The sequence below is a fragment of the Schistocerca nitens genome, chromosome 2, assembly GCF_023898315.1.
Source record: "Schistocerca nitens isolate TAMUIC-IGC-003100 chromosome 2, iqSchNite1.1, whole genome shotgun sequence".
NCBI classification, from domain to species: domain Eukaryota; kingdom Metazoa; phylum Arthropoda; class Insecta; order Orthoptera; family Acrididae; genus Schistocerca; species Schistocerca nitens.
In genome coordinates, this window is record NC_064615.1 from 799,301,052 (window position 1) to 799,316,013 (window position 14,962).

Genomic DNA, 14,962 nt, shown 5'->3' on the forward strand with positions numbered 1-14,962 from the left:
TGGAAAAAGGAACACATTGACACCGGTGTGTCAGACCCACCATACTTGCTCCGGACACTGCGAGAGGGCTGTACAAGCAATGATCACACGCACGGCACAGCGGACACACCAGGAACCGCGGTGTTGGCCGTCGAATGGCGCTAGCTGCGCAGCATTTGTGCACCGCCGCCGTCAGTGTCAGCCAGTTTGCCGTGGCATACGGAGCTCCATCGCAGTCTTTAACACTGGTAGCATGCCGCGACAGCGTGGACGTGAACCGTATGTGCAGTTGACGGACTTTGAGCGAGGGCGTATAGTGGGCATGCGGGAGGCCGGGTGGACGTACCGCCGAATTGCTCAACACGTGGGGCGTGAGGTCTCCACAGTACATCGATGTTGTCGCCAGTGGTCGGCGGAAGGTGCACGTGCCCGTCGACCTGGGACCGGACCGCAGCGACGCACGGATGCACGCCAAGACCGTAGGATCCTACACAGTGCCGTAGGGGACCGCACCGCCACTTCCCAGCAAATTAGGGACACTGTTGCTCCTGTGGTATCGGCGAGGACCATTCGCAACCGTCTCCATGAAGCTGGGCTACGGTCCCGCACACCGTTAGGCCGTCTTCCGCTCACGCCCCAACATCGTGCAGCCCGCCTCCAGTGGTGTCGCGACAGGCGTGAATGGAGGGACGAATGGAGACGTGTCGTCTTCAGCGATGAGAGTCGCTTCTGCCTTGGTGCCAATGATGGTCGTATGCGTGTTTGGCGCCGTGTAGGTGAGCGCCACAATCAGGACTCCATACGACCGAGGCACACAGGGCCAACACCCGGCATCATGGTGTGGGGAGCGATCTCCTACACTGGCCGTACACCACTGGTGATCGTCGAGGGGACACTGAATAGTGCACGGTACATCCAAACCGTCATCGAACCCATCGTTCTACCATTCCTAGACCGGCAAGGGAACTTGCTGTTCCAACAGGACAATGCACGTCCGCATGTATCCCGTGCCACCCAACGTGCTCTAGAAGGTGTAAGTCAACTACCCTGGCCAGCAAGATCTCCGGATCTGTCCCCCATTGAGCATGTTTGGGACTGGATGAAGCGTCGTCTCACGCGGTCTGCACGTCCAGCACGAACGCTGGTCCAACTGAGGCGCCAGGTGGAAATGGCATGGCAAGCCGTTCCACAGGACTACATCCAGCATCTCTACGATCGTCTCCATGGGAGAATAGCAGCCTGCATTGCTGCGAAAGGTGGATATACACTGTACTAGTGCCGACATTGTGCATGCTCTGTTGCCTGTGTCTATGTGCCTGTGGTTCTGTCAGTGTGATCATGTGATGTATCTGACCCCAGGAATGTGTCAATAAAGTTTCCCCTTCCTGGGACAATGAATTCACGGTGTTCTTATTTCAATTTCCAGGAGTGTACATAGCTACGCACGCTTCAGTTAAGCTGAATTACTTAAATATTCTATGTGTTTAACATGGGGAAGTTCTAATTCGACCTACTTCCAATCAGCAGAAACCTTCTCTAAGAGCTACGAACGGTACTCTCCAACCGCTAGCGGCAGAGTGTCCTTCGCCTAAGTACCGGTGCAACGGAGGCTACAAGAGGGGTAGGCTTCCGCTACCAACCTGACAGACAAACCAACCACAGACTAAAAGGGGTGAACCTTTCTGTCCAGGTACTGGAATCCTGCTCCTAGCAGACGACAACCAACTCAGCGTCCCCCACAAAAGAAACCCGAAGCCACACGTAAAAACACTCATTCAGCCACATTCACGCACACATGGGGTAGGGTGAAGGGAAAAACGTAACAAATATAGGTCATGATTTCCTATGCAACACAAAAAAATTAAACATAATATCATTTAATAACCCTTAGTTTGATTGCTCAGAGTGAGAGTTAATAAATTAAACCGCAATCAGGCGGTAGATAGAATAGGATGCACAGAATCAAGTGAGACAAGCGTCTTATGAAACGACCCCACAGAGACGTTTAAAGGTATAAGTAGTTCTACGTCTAGGGGTCTGATGTCCTCAGATCTTATGTCCAATAGTGCTTAGAGCCATTTGATGACGCTGCCCCTAATAGTGCCTTCCCTAGATAGGAATGGCAGCTGTGTAGCAAAGAGCACCGGGCGTGTTGTACTGCGACAGTTTTTAACAGGTGATTCATTATGTAAAGGGAGATGAAAATCTAATAGTCGCGTTGGATTGGAATGCGGTTCTAGGGAAATAAGTAGGGAGAATACGGACTTCGTAGAAGCAGTTAGACAGGTGAAAAACTAGCTCAGTTCTGAATTAAATTTTATCTTGTAAAAGCGAATATTCTGTTCAAGAATCACAAGAGGAGGAGGCATACTTGAAAAAGGCAGTGTGACACGGCAATATTCCGGTTAGATTACATCATGGTGAGGCCGAGATTCCGAAATCAGATGCTGAATTGTAAGGCACGCCCAGAAGCAGATATAGACTCAGATCACAATTTAGTAATCATTAAGACTAGGGTGAAGTTAAACAGACTAATCAGAAGAATCAGCACGCAAGGAAGTGGGACACAGATGAAAGAAAAAAGTACAAAAATTTTAAGGCAAATTCAGGAATACAGAAATAAAAGTCATTTAGGAACGAAATAAATACGAAGTACAGGAAAACTAAGGGGAAATGCCTGCATGAAAAATATGAAAAAATTGAAAAAAATTGTTTGTCGGAAGGACTAATTAGCATACATCTAAGTCAAACACACCTTCGGTGAAATTAAAAGCAAGGGTGGTGACCTTAAGAGTGCAATGCGAATGCCACTGTTAAATGCAGAGGAGAGAGCGGATAAGTGAAAAGAGTACATTGAAGGGGGAAGAATTATGTTGTGTGACGCCGTGATAGAAGAAGAAAGAGAAGTTGATATAGAAGAGATAGGGGATCCAGTGTCAGAGTCAGAATTTAATGGTTCAAATGGCTCTGAGCACTATGGGACTTAACATCTTAGGTCATCAGTCCCCTAGAACTTAGAACTAGTTAAACCTAACTAACCTAAGGACATCACACACATCCATGCCCGAGGCAGGATTCGAACCTGCGACCGTAGCAGTCGCGCGGTTCCGGACTGCGCGCCTAGAACCTGAGTCAGAATTTAAAAGAACTTTGGATTACTTAAGATCAAATATGACAGAAGGGAAGGATGACGTATCAACGTAATACCTAAAATCGTTGGGGGAAATGTCAACAAAACGGCTATTCTAATTGGTCTGTACAATGCATGATACTGCCGATATACCAACAGACTTGCCGAAAAACATCATCCATACAATTCCGAAAACAGCAAGTGCCGACAAGTGCGAGAGTTATCGCACTATCATCTTAGCATCTCACACAGCCCAGTTGCCGACATCAATAATATACAGAAGAACGGAAAATAAAACTGAAGACAGATGACGACGTGTTTGGCCTTAGGGAAGGTAAAGGAACCAGAAGGGCAGCTCTGACGTTGCGTCTGACAATGCAAGAACGACTGAAGAAAAATTGAGATATGTTCATGGATTTTCGACCTGGAAAAATCGTTCGATAATGTAAATTGCTGCAAGATGTTCGAAATTCTGAGAAAAATAGAGGTAAGCTATAGCGAAAGACAGGTAATATAGAATATGTACAAGAATCAAGAGAGAACAGTCAGACTGAAGGACCAAGAACGAAGTGCTGGGATTGAAAAGAGGATAAAGGGATCTAGTCTCCCAGCCCTACAGTTCAATTTATACATCGACGGAAATAAATGAAACGTTCAAAAGTGGCATCAAAATTCAAGGTAAAAGAATATTAATAAAAAGATTCACTGATGACATAGCCAACCTCAGTAAAAATGAAAAAGAATTACCGAATCCGTGGAACAGAATATGGATTGAGATTAAATCGAAGAAAGCAATTAGAGGTGCCATAGATGAGCACAGCAAGACACTCCACATCAGAATTGCCATAAGAAGTGGCAGAATTTAAGGAATTATGCTATCCGTGCAGTGAAATAAGCCATGATGGAAGGAACAAGGAGGATATTAAAAGAAGACTGGCTTTGACAAAAAAGTACATTCCTGGCCAGGAAAAGTCTACTAGTATCAAAAAAAGGCCTTAATTTGAGGAAGAAATTTCTGAGAATGTACGTTTGGGGTCCAGCATTGTACAACAGTGAAACGTGGACTGTGGGAACTAGAGCAGAAGAGAATCGAAACATTTGAGATGTGGTGCTACGGAAGACTATTGAAAATTGGGTGGACTGATAAGGTAAGGAAAGAGGAGGTTCTCGCCAGAATCGGCGAGGAAACGAATGTATGGAGGACGCTGAGCCGAAGAAGGGACAGAATGGTATGACATCTTTTAAGATATCAGGGAATGACTTCCGTGGTATTAGAGGGAGCTGTAGAGAGTAAAAACTGTAGAGGAAGACAAAAAGTGGAGTACATCCAGCAAATAATTAAGGACGCAGGTTGCAAGTGCTACTCTGAGATGAGGTGTTTGGTACAGGAGAGGGAATCGTGGCGGGACGAATGAAACCCGTAAAAAAAAAAAAAAAAAAAAAAAAAAAAAAAAAAAAAAAAAAAGCCTCCGTTGTTATAACCTTCATCCGCAGGCAATACATCATAGAAAAATGACGATTTTGGTCCACCTTACGTGTCACTCACTCTGCTGTTTGAACCCAATGATCTGGCCGGTCCTCAGTGAGATGCTGTAAATGTGTCATTACTGTAAGACCGATATTCTCTTACTGAAAAACGACTGACTGCAGTTCCCTGCGAGATGCGGCGAATAGGACGTTTTGGACTCATAATGAGACTGATAGTGAACGATGCCAGAACAGCTGTCGGTGTTGCTTCATGCGTAGCCGTTTCCGATCGTCCAGTTTGAGGTATGTCTACGACAGTGGCAGTTTCACGGGATCCCGCAGGAAGCTTAACCACCGCACTGTGGGTGTTGGGTGGTGTGTCTCGGAGTCGTCCGTTGAAATTCTCTGCAGTAACACGAGTGCTCCATTATCCTGATATCGGTACGTTCTTAGTGCGTTCGAGAAGTGTTACCATCAGCTTTCACATCACCTGTAAATAAGAAACATCAGTCATACTTCGAGAATAAATGAAGTTATGCCCAAATTAAACGTACCATTATTGTTTCCTTCTGATCTCCTATCTGTTTGATATGTTATGTGACCCCCGTACCCTTTGAAAACTATGAGTTGCATCCAAGTTCGTGGCTTCCAAACTGGACGACATGCTGGCAACATAGCCTCACAGGTTTTCATGTTTTCCTATCACGTGCTACTTCACTTTAAATTTCTGTTCAACCATCTCTTTTTTGTTTTAGAAGCGTATTGCCAAACCTAATCACACCTGTCGCCAGCCACGTACACGGAAAACTGACGGAGATAAAGCATACATCCACATTATAGCACGAAGAAAAACAATTTGTAGAGCGAAAAACAAGTCCGAGTTGCAAACTTTTACTTTTTTGTATTGGGTGACTAGTTTCGGGCCGAGACGCATTTTCAAATGATCATAACATAGCTGAAAATGGCATTTCCGAATATATCAAAAATGAGCAATCAATATATACATACATATCTGTATGCACTGTAAATATTTATTGCATATTTTTGACATCTTCGGAAATGCCAATTTCAGCTATGTTATAATGATTCGAAAACGTGTCTCGGCCCGAAACTAGTCATCGAATGAATAAAAGGTAAAAATTTGCAACTTGGACTGGTCTTTCATTCTACAGATTGACGGAAGTTGCTGACCCAAGCTACTCCAGAATGGTTGAAGTTTGTAAAAATAATTTGGTAATAAGATCAGAGGAAAGAAAGGGTCGTCGATTCAAGAAAAATATTACAGATAACCATAGGTCCGGTATGGACTGATTTCTAACCAGGGTCATAAAACGACATCCAATGTGCGACGAGCGCCCTGTAGTTTATGCTTTGAAATTGTCTTGTCCCACATAAGACTGGTTAAGCTCAATAGGCAGCAACTGATTACATTAGACGAAAAGTCAAAACTATGTAGATTATAAATTTTTGTGCATGGAAATGTTAACCGTGAATTTTTGTTACCGGTAAAGCTTGACTAGGAGATCATCTTCGTCAGAAGAGCCGTAGCGTCATTGATTTGTTAAGCTGATAAACTGTACTGCAGTAAAATCAGTGCAGTAAAATAGTCGACTTTTGACGCTGTTAGGTACCAATTTTATTAATAATGAAATATGAAGGCTAATTCTTTTGATAGTTCCCAATGTACAGACACGTCGGAACACGTCAACAAGTGCAGCGTAACACAGCAACCAGAGCTTAGTACATCAGCAGCTTAGTCGGACAAATTCACGTTGTTTAGACACACCAAAACACGCTCGCTTACAGGAAAATCTTCAGTGCTCTCTTCATTGATTGTCTGCTGTTTTGCGGCCGTAGCTTGACAACTGAGTTTAGTTAAAACTCAATATTTGCAGTATACTGCACAAGGAGTGACCACACCATAAGAAATATTGCATGATGGTAAATCAGTAAATGAAACATAATATTCTACATTCTTAGCTGTTTGTGTAGATAAAAAGCTGCACCAGAAGTCTTGTGTTACCGGTCTTTCTAAATGTCTAAGCTCTGCAATTTTCTCTTTATGAATAATACTGGATAATATCTTGTGACACAATATTCTAGGGTGGCTCGTCATTGACGAAATATGTCTTTGTCGCACATAAACGAGTAATAAGGATAATATGTGGATAGCTCTATGAACAGAATGAGATTTTCACTCGGTCGGGCACACAGTTTTAATCTGCCAGGAAGTTTCAGCTCTATGAACAGTTTGGCATACAGCCAACAGCCCCGCAATACATTTATTCTCTTATGATGTCTGCTGTCAGAAACCATTACAACCTGAAAAAAAAACAATACAATTCATAAACATAACCCAAGAACGAGAAATTATTTACACAATCCACCATTTAGCCTTAGTGTTACAGAGCAAGGTAGTCAACAATAAAACAGGAACACGTTAAACAATGGGAGCCAGCCACATGAAAACACCACACTCAGATTTTCATGGAAACGCATACATACTATAATTAAGTCCGTCTCGTTGATTAAACACCCTGTCCAGTTAGCTACTTGACTCCGCAACCTAATTTGAGGTCTCTGGTTGCTGAGCGAGTGCACAGTCGCTAAACGACAGCGCTAGCCTAGAAAACCGGATAGGGCTTAACCATGCAAAACTACACTGGACTTATGGTATGTGTTGAAAGGCTACTGTGACTATGAGTTTGCCTGACAGCTAGTAAGCCTTCCACCTGACTACCTGGTCCACGCGTCTGCTAAACCGAGTTTTTCTTTTGACTGTGTTCGTTGTTGTTAACCTGCATTTGAGGTGATCACATTTATCAGAATCCACATGGGCTTTAGTGCTGAAAAATATTAATGAAATGATGGCTCTGTCATTAAGCTAGTCAACTGTTATTTGGTGATTAATATATCAACATGGGATTAATATTTTATAAGAGTTATGGCACGAGGTTATTGATTCAAATACTGGGACAAACTATACATGCTGGAGAGATGACAAAAAAAAACGCAATCTAAAATTATCTAACACTGAATAGACATTGATGGATTTATCATACACAGAAGTTATACTACTTTGGTACAGATGAAAACAGGTGACGAGACTGTGATGGAGAAAAGTGAGAGACTGACTCATCCTCTCTCAGTAGTAATCTACGTACGCCCACGGCAATGTTCTTTCCAATTCTCTCAACTGTTTTGAGGAAATACGTATCCTGCAGCGGTTATTATTTATTTCCATGTTATTTTTATTTTGCGTACTATGAAGTTTCGACTGTGCAATGTAAAATGACCTAGTTGTGTGCTGCTGTTTGTACTGTACCGAATATCATGGCTACAGTTTACAACCCCAGCCAAACACTGACTACCCATGAAAATGAATGTAACCCAAAACATTTGTACGTAATGAGTTATGCATTTCACTTGAAAATGGCTCCACTGGCGAACGTGTAGGACGCAAAATAAAAATGAAATGCAATTAAAGAATAGCCAATGCAGGTAACTTTTTTCTTTCAAGAAGTTCATCGGGGCTGTGGGCACTGTTACAACTAAGTTATTCCGTTAATTTTCCTTACTGTCAGAAATAATTTGATCATGAACGATCATCTTCTCCCAATATCTGAAATACAGTGCATCTCAGAAGGCACATGACTCCTACATTCCACGAAGACTGCCATTCCACCCCAAGATTCCGCAAACTCCTAACCGGTCTACGAAATCATTTAACATTTAGGCCTTCCAGCCAATCACAATCGTGAACAGAATGTATACATTTTCGCTGGTCATTTCGTTCTCACACTTATAGCACTTCGGAAGGTATTGCTTCCTGCCAGAACTTATCTGTAGTCGGTTTTGGACAACACCGGTCATAATGCGGAAATCAGGTCGACGTCATTTTGCCTCTTATGCTTGGACCTATATTCATTAAGTAGGTTTCAGGAAAGCCCCATTCATTAATTCCAGAAAATGCGCGAAAACAGAAAAGAAATTCCTCAAAAATTAATTTTCTTTGCCGCAGAAACACTTTTTCATTATGGCAAAAGAGAAATTTGCGATATCGCTTCATTAAATTCCTAATTACATACCACGTAAGATTTGCAGCTGTGCGTTATACTATCCCATGCTGCATACATGAGTTTTGCTGCTTGTGGATGGCTCTAGATCGAAGATTTTGTGTTGATTTTATGGCCACAGGCGAAAATTACTGTAGATGGGGCCACACAACGTTGTGTTAGGTGGTATATTGGGTACGTAAGTAGTGGGAACGATGTCTCGACAGTGGTAGAGATATGCATTTATCTTTTTCTTGTTGCTTTAAGCGTTTAAAGAACGGACTTCATAAAAACTACTACAAATCGTGGCGTGGACTGTACTATTAAGGACAAATTTAAATACAGGAAACAACGTAAAATGAGGATGAGTAACATTTCGTGGTGGTGCATGGACAATTGTGTAGCAATTATTGCGGAAATGAGTGAAATTGTGCAATGAAGAGACACCTCTGATAAGGGGTTTTTCAATCACATGTTACCCGCAGTTATTTCAAAAGAAAAGCGTATGAAGAACAAACTTCACAGCCCAGTAAAATAATACGAGCAGAATTATTTAAGCTAATTACTTATGAAAAACACAAACAGGAGACAACTAATTTTCGTTTATCGTTGTGCACAGTCCGAAGGAAACAGATGCCCACCACTCTCGTAATGCAAAGAAAGCATTAGAGCAGTTCAAAAGTTTACATATTTTAACAATCGAGACGAAGGGTTCTTCTTCGTAGGCCTGCAAAATAGTATATAGCATTGTTTCACTTGTGAACAAACTCTGCAATTTATGTGTATTAATATGCATACTATATAAGCGGATGGGACATTTTACGTTTCACCATGACACTTCTATCAGATTTACACGCTACATACGTATACTACTTAACGGTATGTCGAAGTTTTTTTTTTTTTTTCATTGTTTCCAAAAGCTGTATCAGCCTAATAATGCTTGTGGAACGGCATTCGTAATTTGTTCCCTAAAAACTTTAACCCAAGCAGTCTGCTGCACTGCCAGTTTCAAAAGTAAGCTGTTGTTTCTTTGTAGTTGTGGTAGTGATTTCTAATATTTTGCGGTAAAGATATGTCAATTCTGAGGTAATGAAAATAGGATGTCTTGCGATGAAGGTAGTATGTTTTGCAGAAATGCAATCTGCCGTTAATTCCAGGTTTAAGAAAGTCACCTTCTCCTGGAAACTGAGCCTGTCGAATAGCTACAGGAACAGCACACAAACACAGCCGCGGAATGATACATTACGACAGTCACTCCAGCACAAAAGCACATTGTTTTTAACAGACAATTTATTTCCCACAGATCTGATATTTTTACAGTATGCCCTTCATCATAGTGGATCTAAAGCCTGTATTCCTGAGTGATAGAAGTCAGTAGCAGTTCGTCTGAGGCACTGTTCTGCGGACTTCACAATGGAGTTATCTTCAAATCTCGTTCCACGAAGGAATTTCTCCAGTTTACGGAAGAGGTGATAATCACACAGCGTCAGGTGAGGACTATAGGTTGTCCACCCAAACTGTGTGATGTCTGGGTGGGGGGTGGGGGGGGGGGCTTCTCATTGACATATAGTGATCATTATCATGCAACAGTAAAACATCATGTGTTTGCTGATGATGTAGAATGCGACACATTCGAGCATTACGTTTGTTAAGGGTTGCCTCATGCGTCAGAATCGATGGCGGTTCCTTCTAAATAAAAAATATATAAAAAAAACACACACAGTAGCCGTCACTTTTACTACTGATAATGCAGTTTTGAATTACTTGTTCTTCGTCGAGTTTTCATTACGCCATTACATCGCTTGCCTTTTCGTCTCCCATTCAGAGTGATGAAACCGAGTTTCATCTTCCGTCACAATTTTCGTAAAAAAGTCATCTCCAGAATTGCCGTATTGTTCCAAAAGTTCTCTGTGCTCTGTCTTCAGTGATTCTTTGTGGGCATCAGTCAACGTTCTTGGAACTCATCTGGCTCTGACCTTTTCAACTTCAATTCTCTCAATATTCCGCACACACTCCTGTAACTCGCACTCGGATCGACAGCTCGTTCATTCTTACCAGGTAATCAGCTTGCGCAACGATTAGCTCTGCTGCGATAAACCGCGTCATCCCTATACACCTTGCCCAATCTCTTGTTAACGTTTCTCTCTGTCTTGTTGTCAGAACACACGAAGTCCAACATAGCGTGTTGCTTCAGATGAACATGAAGCACAGCAGCCATCTGAACGGAGTGCTACGTCAGCACAACTTGCGGAAGCACGTTCTATTAAACTTTAATACAAGCGGGAAGAATGTTTCCGTGACGTCCGTAATCCAAAAGATTCTAACTTACCTTTATGGAGGGGGGTAAAGAAATATACTTGAAAATTACCGATAAGTCTCACTTGGAAACAGCGGTTTGCTTTGCGTAACTAATTCCCAATTCTTGTAGGAAATAAAAGAGATTCAATAGGCATTGTGAGGTACAATAATTCACGAACTTATAACATTGTTTCTTACTTATCTTTTTCTCTCCTTGATGGTTCTCTCGATGTTTCTCACGGCACAGAACGTCTAAAAGTAAGTTCATGCTTAAAGAGGAGAAATCCAAGATGGTAACTGGCGTTATGCATTGACTTTAGAAATAATTCGCTGGGAATTTTTTTCTCATAAGTATTTCCATCCATTAATTCTTCGCCTTAAAGAACAAGCAATAACGCACAAAATCTTGGATTACAGGTACTTGTACGAGGGCTATCCACAAAGTACATTACGTTTTGGAATTAAAAATAAATAAAGTATTGGAAATTTTTTTATTATATACAGATCAAAGCCACACTTCAATACTACTTTTCTACATAGTTGCCATTTATATTAAGGCACTTATCGTAGCGATGGACGAGCTTGGAAATTCCTTCGTCGTAAAATTCGGCCGCCTGCGCCTTCAACCACGTGGTTACCCCTTCTTGAAGCTGTGCGTCGTCATCAAAACGCTGCATAGCCAACCAGTTCTTCATTGCTGGGAATAAGTGGAAGTCGCTCGGTGCCAGGTCGGGACTGTACGGCGGATGAGGAAACAACTCCCACTTAAAAGATTCGAGAACTTCACGAGTGGCATTTGCCGTGTGGGCCCGGGCGTTGTCGTGAATCAGCAAGATCTTCGAGCCCAACTTTCCCCTGCGCTTGTTTTGTATTGCTCTTCTGAGGTAGTGCAGAGTTTGGCAATACCTTTGAGAGTTTATTGTAGTGCCCCTTTCCAGGAAATCCAAAAAAAAATCGTATTTCTACCGGGTTACTGATTAACCACGTGGTTGAAGGCGCAGGCGGCCGAATTTTACGACGAAGGAATTTCCAAGCTCGTCCACTGCTACGATAAGTGCCTTAACTTAAATGGCAACTATGTAGAAAAGTAGTATTTAAGTGTGGCTTTCATCTGTATGTAATAAAAAAATTTTCCAATACTTTATTTATTTTTAATTCCAAAACGTAATGCACATTGTGGAGAGCCCTCGTATATGAACATGTCCGCCTTTATAACACATCGGCTCACGACACACCATCTTCAACCACGTGTTACAAAACTCGTCTAACAACTGCTGAAAGCGCGTCGAAAACGCAAATATGTTAGCGACGTATTTACTTACACAAATATGTTTGAATTCGATCTCTGCAAGCAAAGACAATTTTATGTGTCTTTCATTATTCTGATGCTTGAGATTACAAGTGTAATAAGTGATCATGAAATTTGTAGAGATAATAATAAATTTACTATTACGGTTGTTTTTTAAAAACTGTAAAATATGAGTATGAGGAAGACATAGAGAAAAATTACGGAAGTTTGGGAATATACGTAGAAAAGACGTCTAAAAAACAAGATTGAAATTTTATGACACAATGTGCAGTTTCAATGCTTGTTTACGGAAGTGAATCGTAACTTGTAAGTAAACTTCAGGAAAGTCGCATATGAGTAACAGGGATGACGCTTGTAAGAGCAATAAAGAAATGCAAGAGCCGATAGATTTCAAAATTTGGCATGTGAGTAAGACCTGAACATAATTAACTCGAAAGAATGAGTGGAGGAAGATCACCACTGCAGATAAGATTTAAGGAGAAAGCGATGGGTACGGTAAAAAAATCGCATGCTGCTTAAAATGACGATAGCTGATGATAAAATATGTTTGACGTGTTTTTAATGTTGCAGTCCTCTATTTTGAAACAATTTTACATCATATTTTTACGTATTAATATGAACAAATTACTCTTTTACCATCTGCCTAACGTAAATGGAAATTAGAATCCAGCTATGTGAAAAATGTTTTGATTGGGTGGTGGCTTTATGTGTGTATCGTGTTGTATACTAGAAATGAAAGTGTCCCTCCAAGTGGTTCCTTTATGAGATGTAGAACAAAAGTTGGGTTCTTGAACAATATTGTACGTTTGTTTCGGAGCGGCCCTCGTACAGTGTGTTGTTTTTGAAGTCCAGACAATGAACTCCATTTTCAGCAGTTTATCAGAGTTTCCTTCGACAGCGCATGGCGATTCTGGTCGTGACGTGCGTCGTGGCTGCGGTGCTGCTGGTTGCTAACGCGGTGCTGGGAACCGCGCTCTGCCTGAGCCACTGCCGTCGAAGGCAGCAGGTGAAGCTGCGTAGGCGGCGGGGGCGGCAGCGGCAGCTGGAGGCTGCCCAGAGGCGCGTCTCCTCCTGGTGGGCGCTGGAGGAGGGCCGCCCCACCGGGCTGACCGACGCGCTGCGCCAGTTCCAGCCGCCGGACCAAGAGCCCGACGTTTCGGCTCCCACGTCGCCCATCGTCTTCAGGAGGCCCGACACTGCCGAGAGCCCTGCTCTGCGCTCTGGCTCGTGGTCCTGGTTCTACAGCCAGCCACACTCAGTGCGGGGCACTCCTACGTCTCCACCGGCGAGCCTCAGGACGTAGCCTGCAGCTTACAGCATCGACAGACTACTTTCTTCATCTCTCTCACTAGCCGTCAGTGGTGCTAGCTTTAGGATTAGTATTAGATATTCAAGGGACACTTAGAGTGCCGTGGAGTAAGTACACCAGCTAGACTGTAGCGAGATACTTGTACGGCCTGTTAAACAAGAGCTTTGTCGGCTTTACACACAGATGGTAAAATATATCGCCTTAGTTCTTTTACAGCCCAAAAGAAAGAACATTTGTCCTTCATGCAATGTACGTAAAGCATTGGTTTGAGTTCTCGACTGAAATGCACAGCGTGAGGGCAGCGCATTGTCAAATTTATCCACATTTTTAACCAATTTATAGCTCGTTATATACCGTTGTGCAACTGACTTACATTTACATACCGCGGCATGACTCATTTTCAGACCTTTGAGGGTAACACAGCCTCAAAACGCGACTCGTAAGCTGCCCTCAAGTCTCTTTTTGTGTGTCTCAGTAGAGAATTCAAAGTAAGTTAATGCTTTGCGGATACTGCATGAAGAGCAAAAGTTTACTCTATTGGGCTGCGAAAGAACTAAAGCGATATCTGTTACCATCTGTGTTTAATGCCGACCCCGCTCTTAGCAGACCATGAGTCTTTCTGAAGTGCAGAAAAGCCAGAGTGATATCCATCCGCCTGGACAGAACGTTCGTAGCACTCACACGTTACTATAGCGCCTGTTCTCCAGATAGCAAACATTTGTTATTGCAGATCTGCACGGGTAAAAAATAGAAAAAAGTGACTTCATATCGCTTGCTTACATCTGCAAGACATTTGCGTACGTCGATAGTAAGTTACTTTAGGCGCAATCCTTTTACACGCTCGGTACCATGGAGTTTCTTTGTTAGGTGTGAACCAGACGTGAATTTTGGACTGTAGTAGCCGGTCGTAATTTTCAGTGCACAGTTAAGAATGAATATGTCGATCATCGCCACATTTTAATACAAAACAGATTGTGATATGTTTGGTATTCTCGTTTAGTTTTAACTTTTTGAAGTAATTACGGAAACAGGTTTTGTGAAATTTTGTGCAGAGTATTTCCACAATACTGATGTCTCGTTACACGCTGTCGTCACATCTTGTACATTCGTGGTTTTTGGTTTTGAGGCTTTCATCTGCAAGTCGCAGTTTTACAACAATTCTATCTTATGCGACTTGGATAGAAGTTATTTTGACCAGACTTCATTCGCTTTACTTGAAGTACATTCAGTGGTTAGTTTTTTGGCTCCTACATTATATCTATCCATTCTTCTGCATACAGTACAGGCATGTAGTTTTCGACACTGCACTGCACTGACACAATATTTCTTCGTTTGCATTTTTTTAAAGATCCAGTGTGCGATCCCATTCCGCACAATCAGTAAGTGTAAGAGGAGAACGTAGATTTATAAAAGAA

General features: G+C 42.4%; 1 protein-coding gene across 1 annotated transcript in view; it reads left to right on the forward strand.

The window, feature by feature from the left end:
• The window catches only part of LOC126235341 (insulin-like growth factor-binding protein complex acid labile subunit), a 60,142-nt gene extending 46,601 nt beyond the window's left edge, over positions 1–13,541 (forward strand). The window contains exon 4 of the mRNA XM_049944063.1: positions 13,137–13,541. Within this exon, the coding sequence (XP_049800020.1) occupies positions 13,137–13,541 (405 nt within the window). The remainder of the gene's footprint in view (positions 1–13,136) is intronic.
• Positions 13,542–14,962: the final 1,421 nt, after the last annotated feature.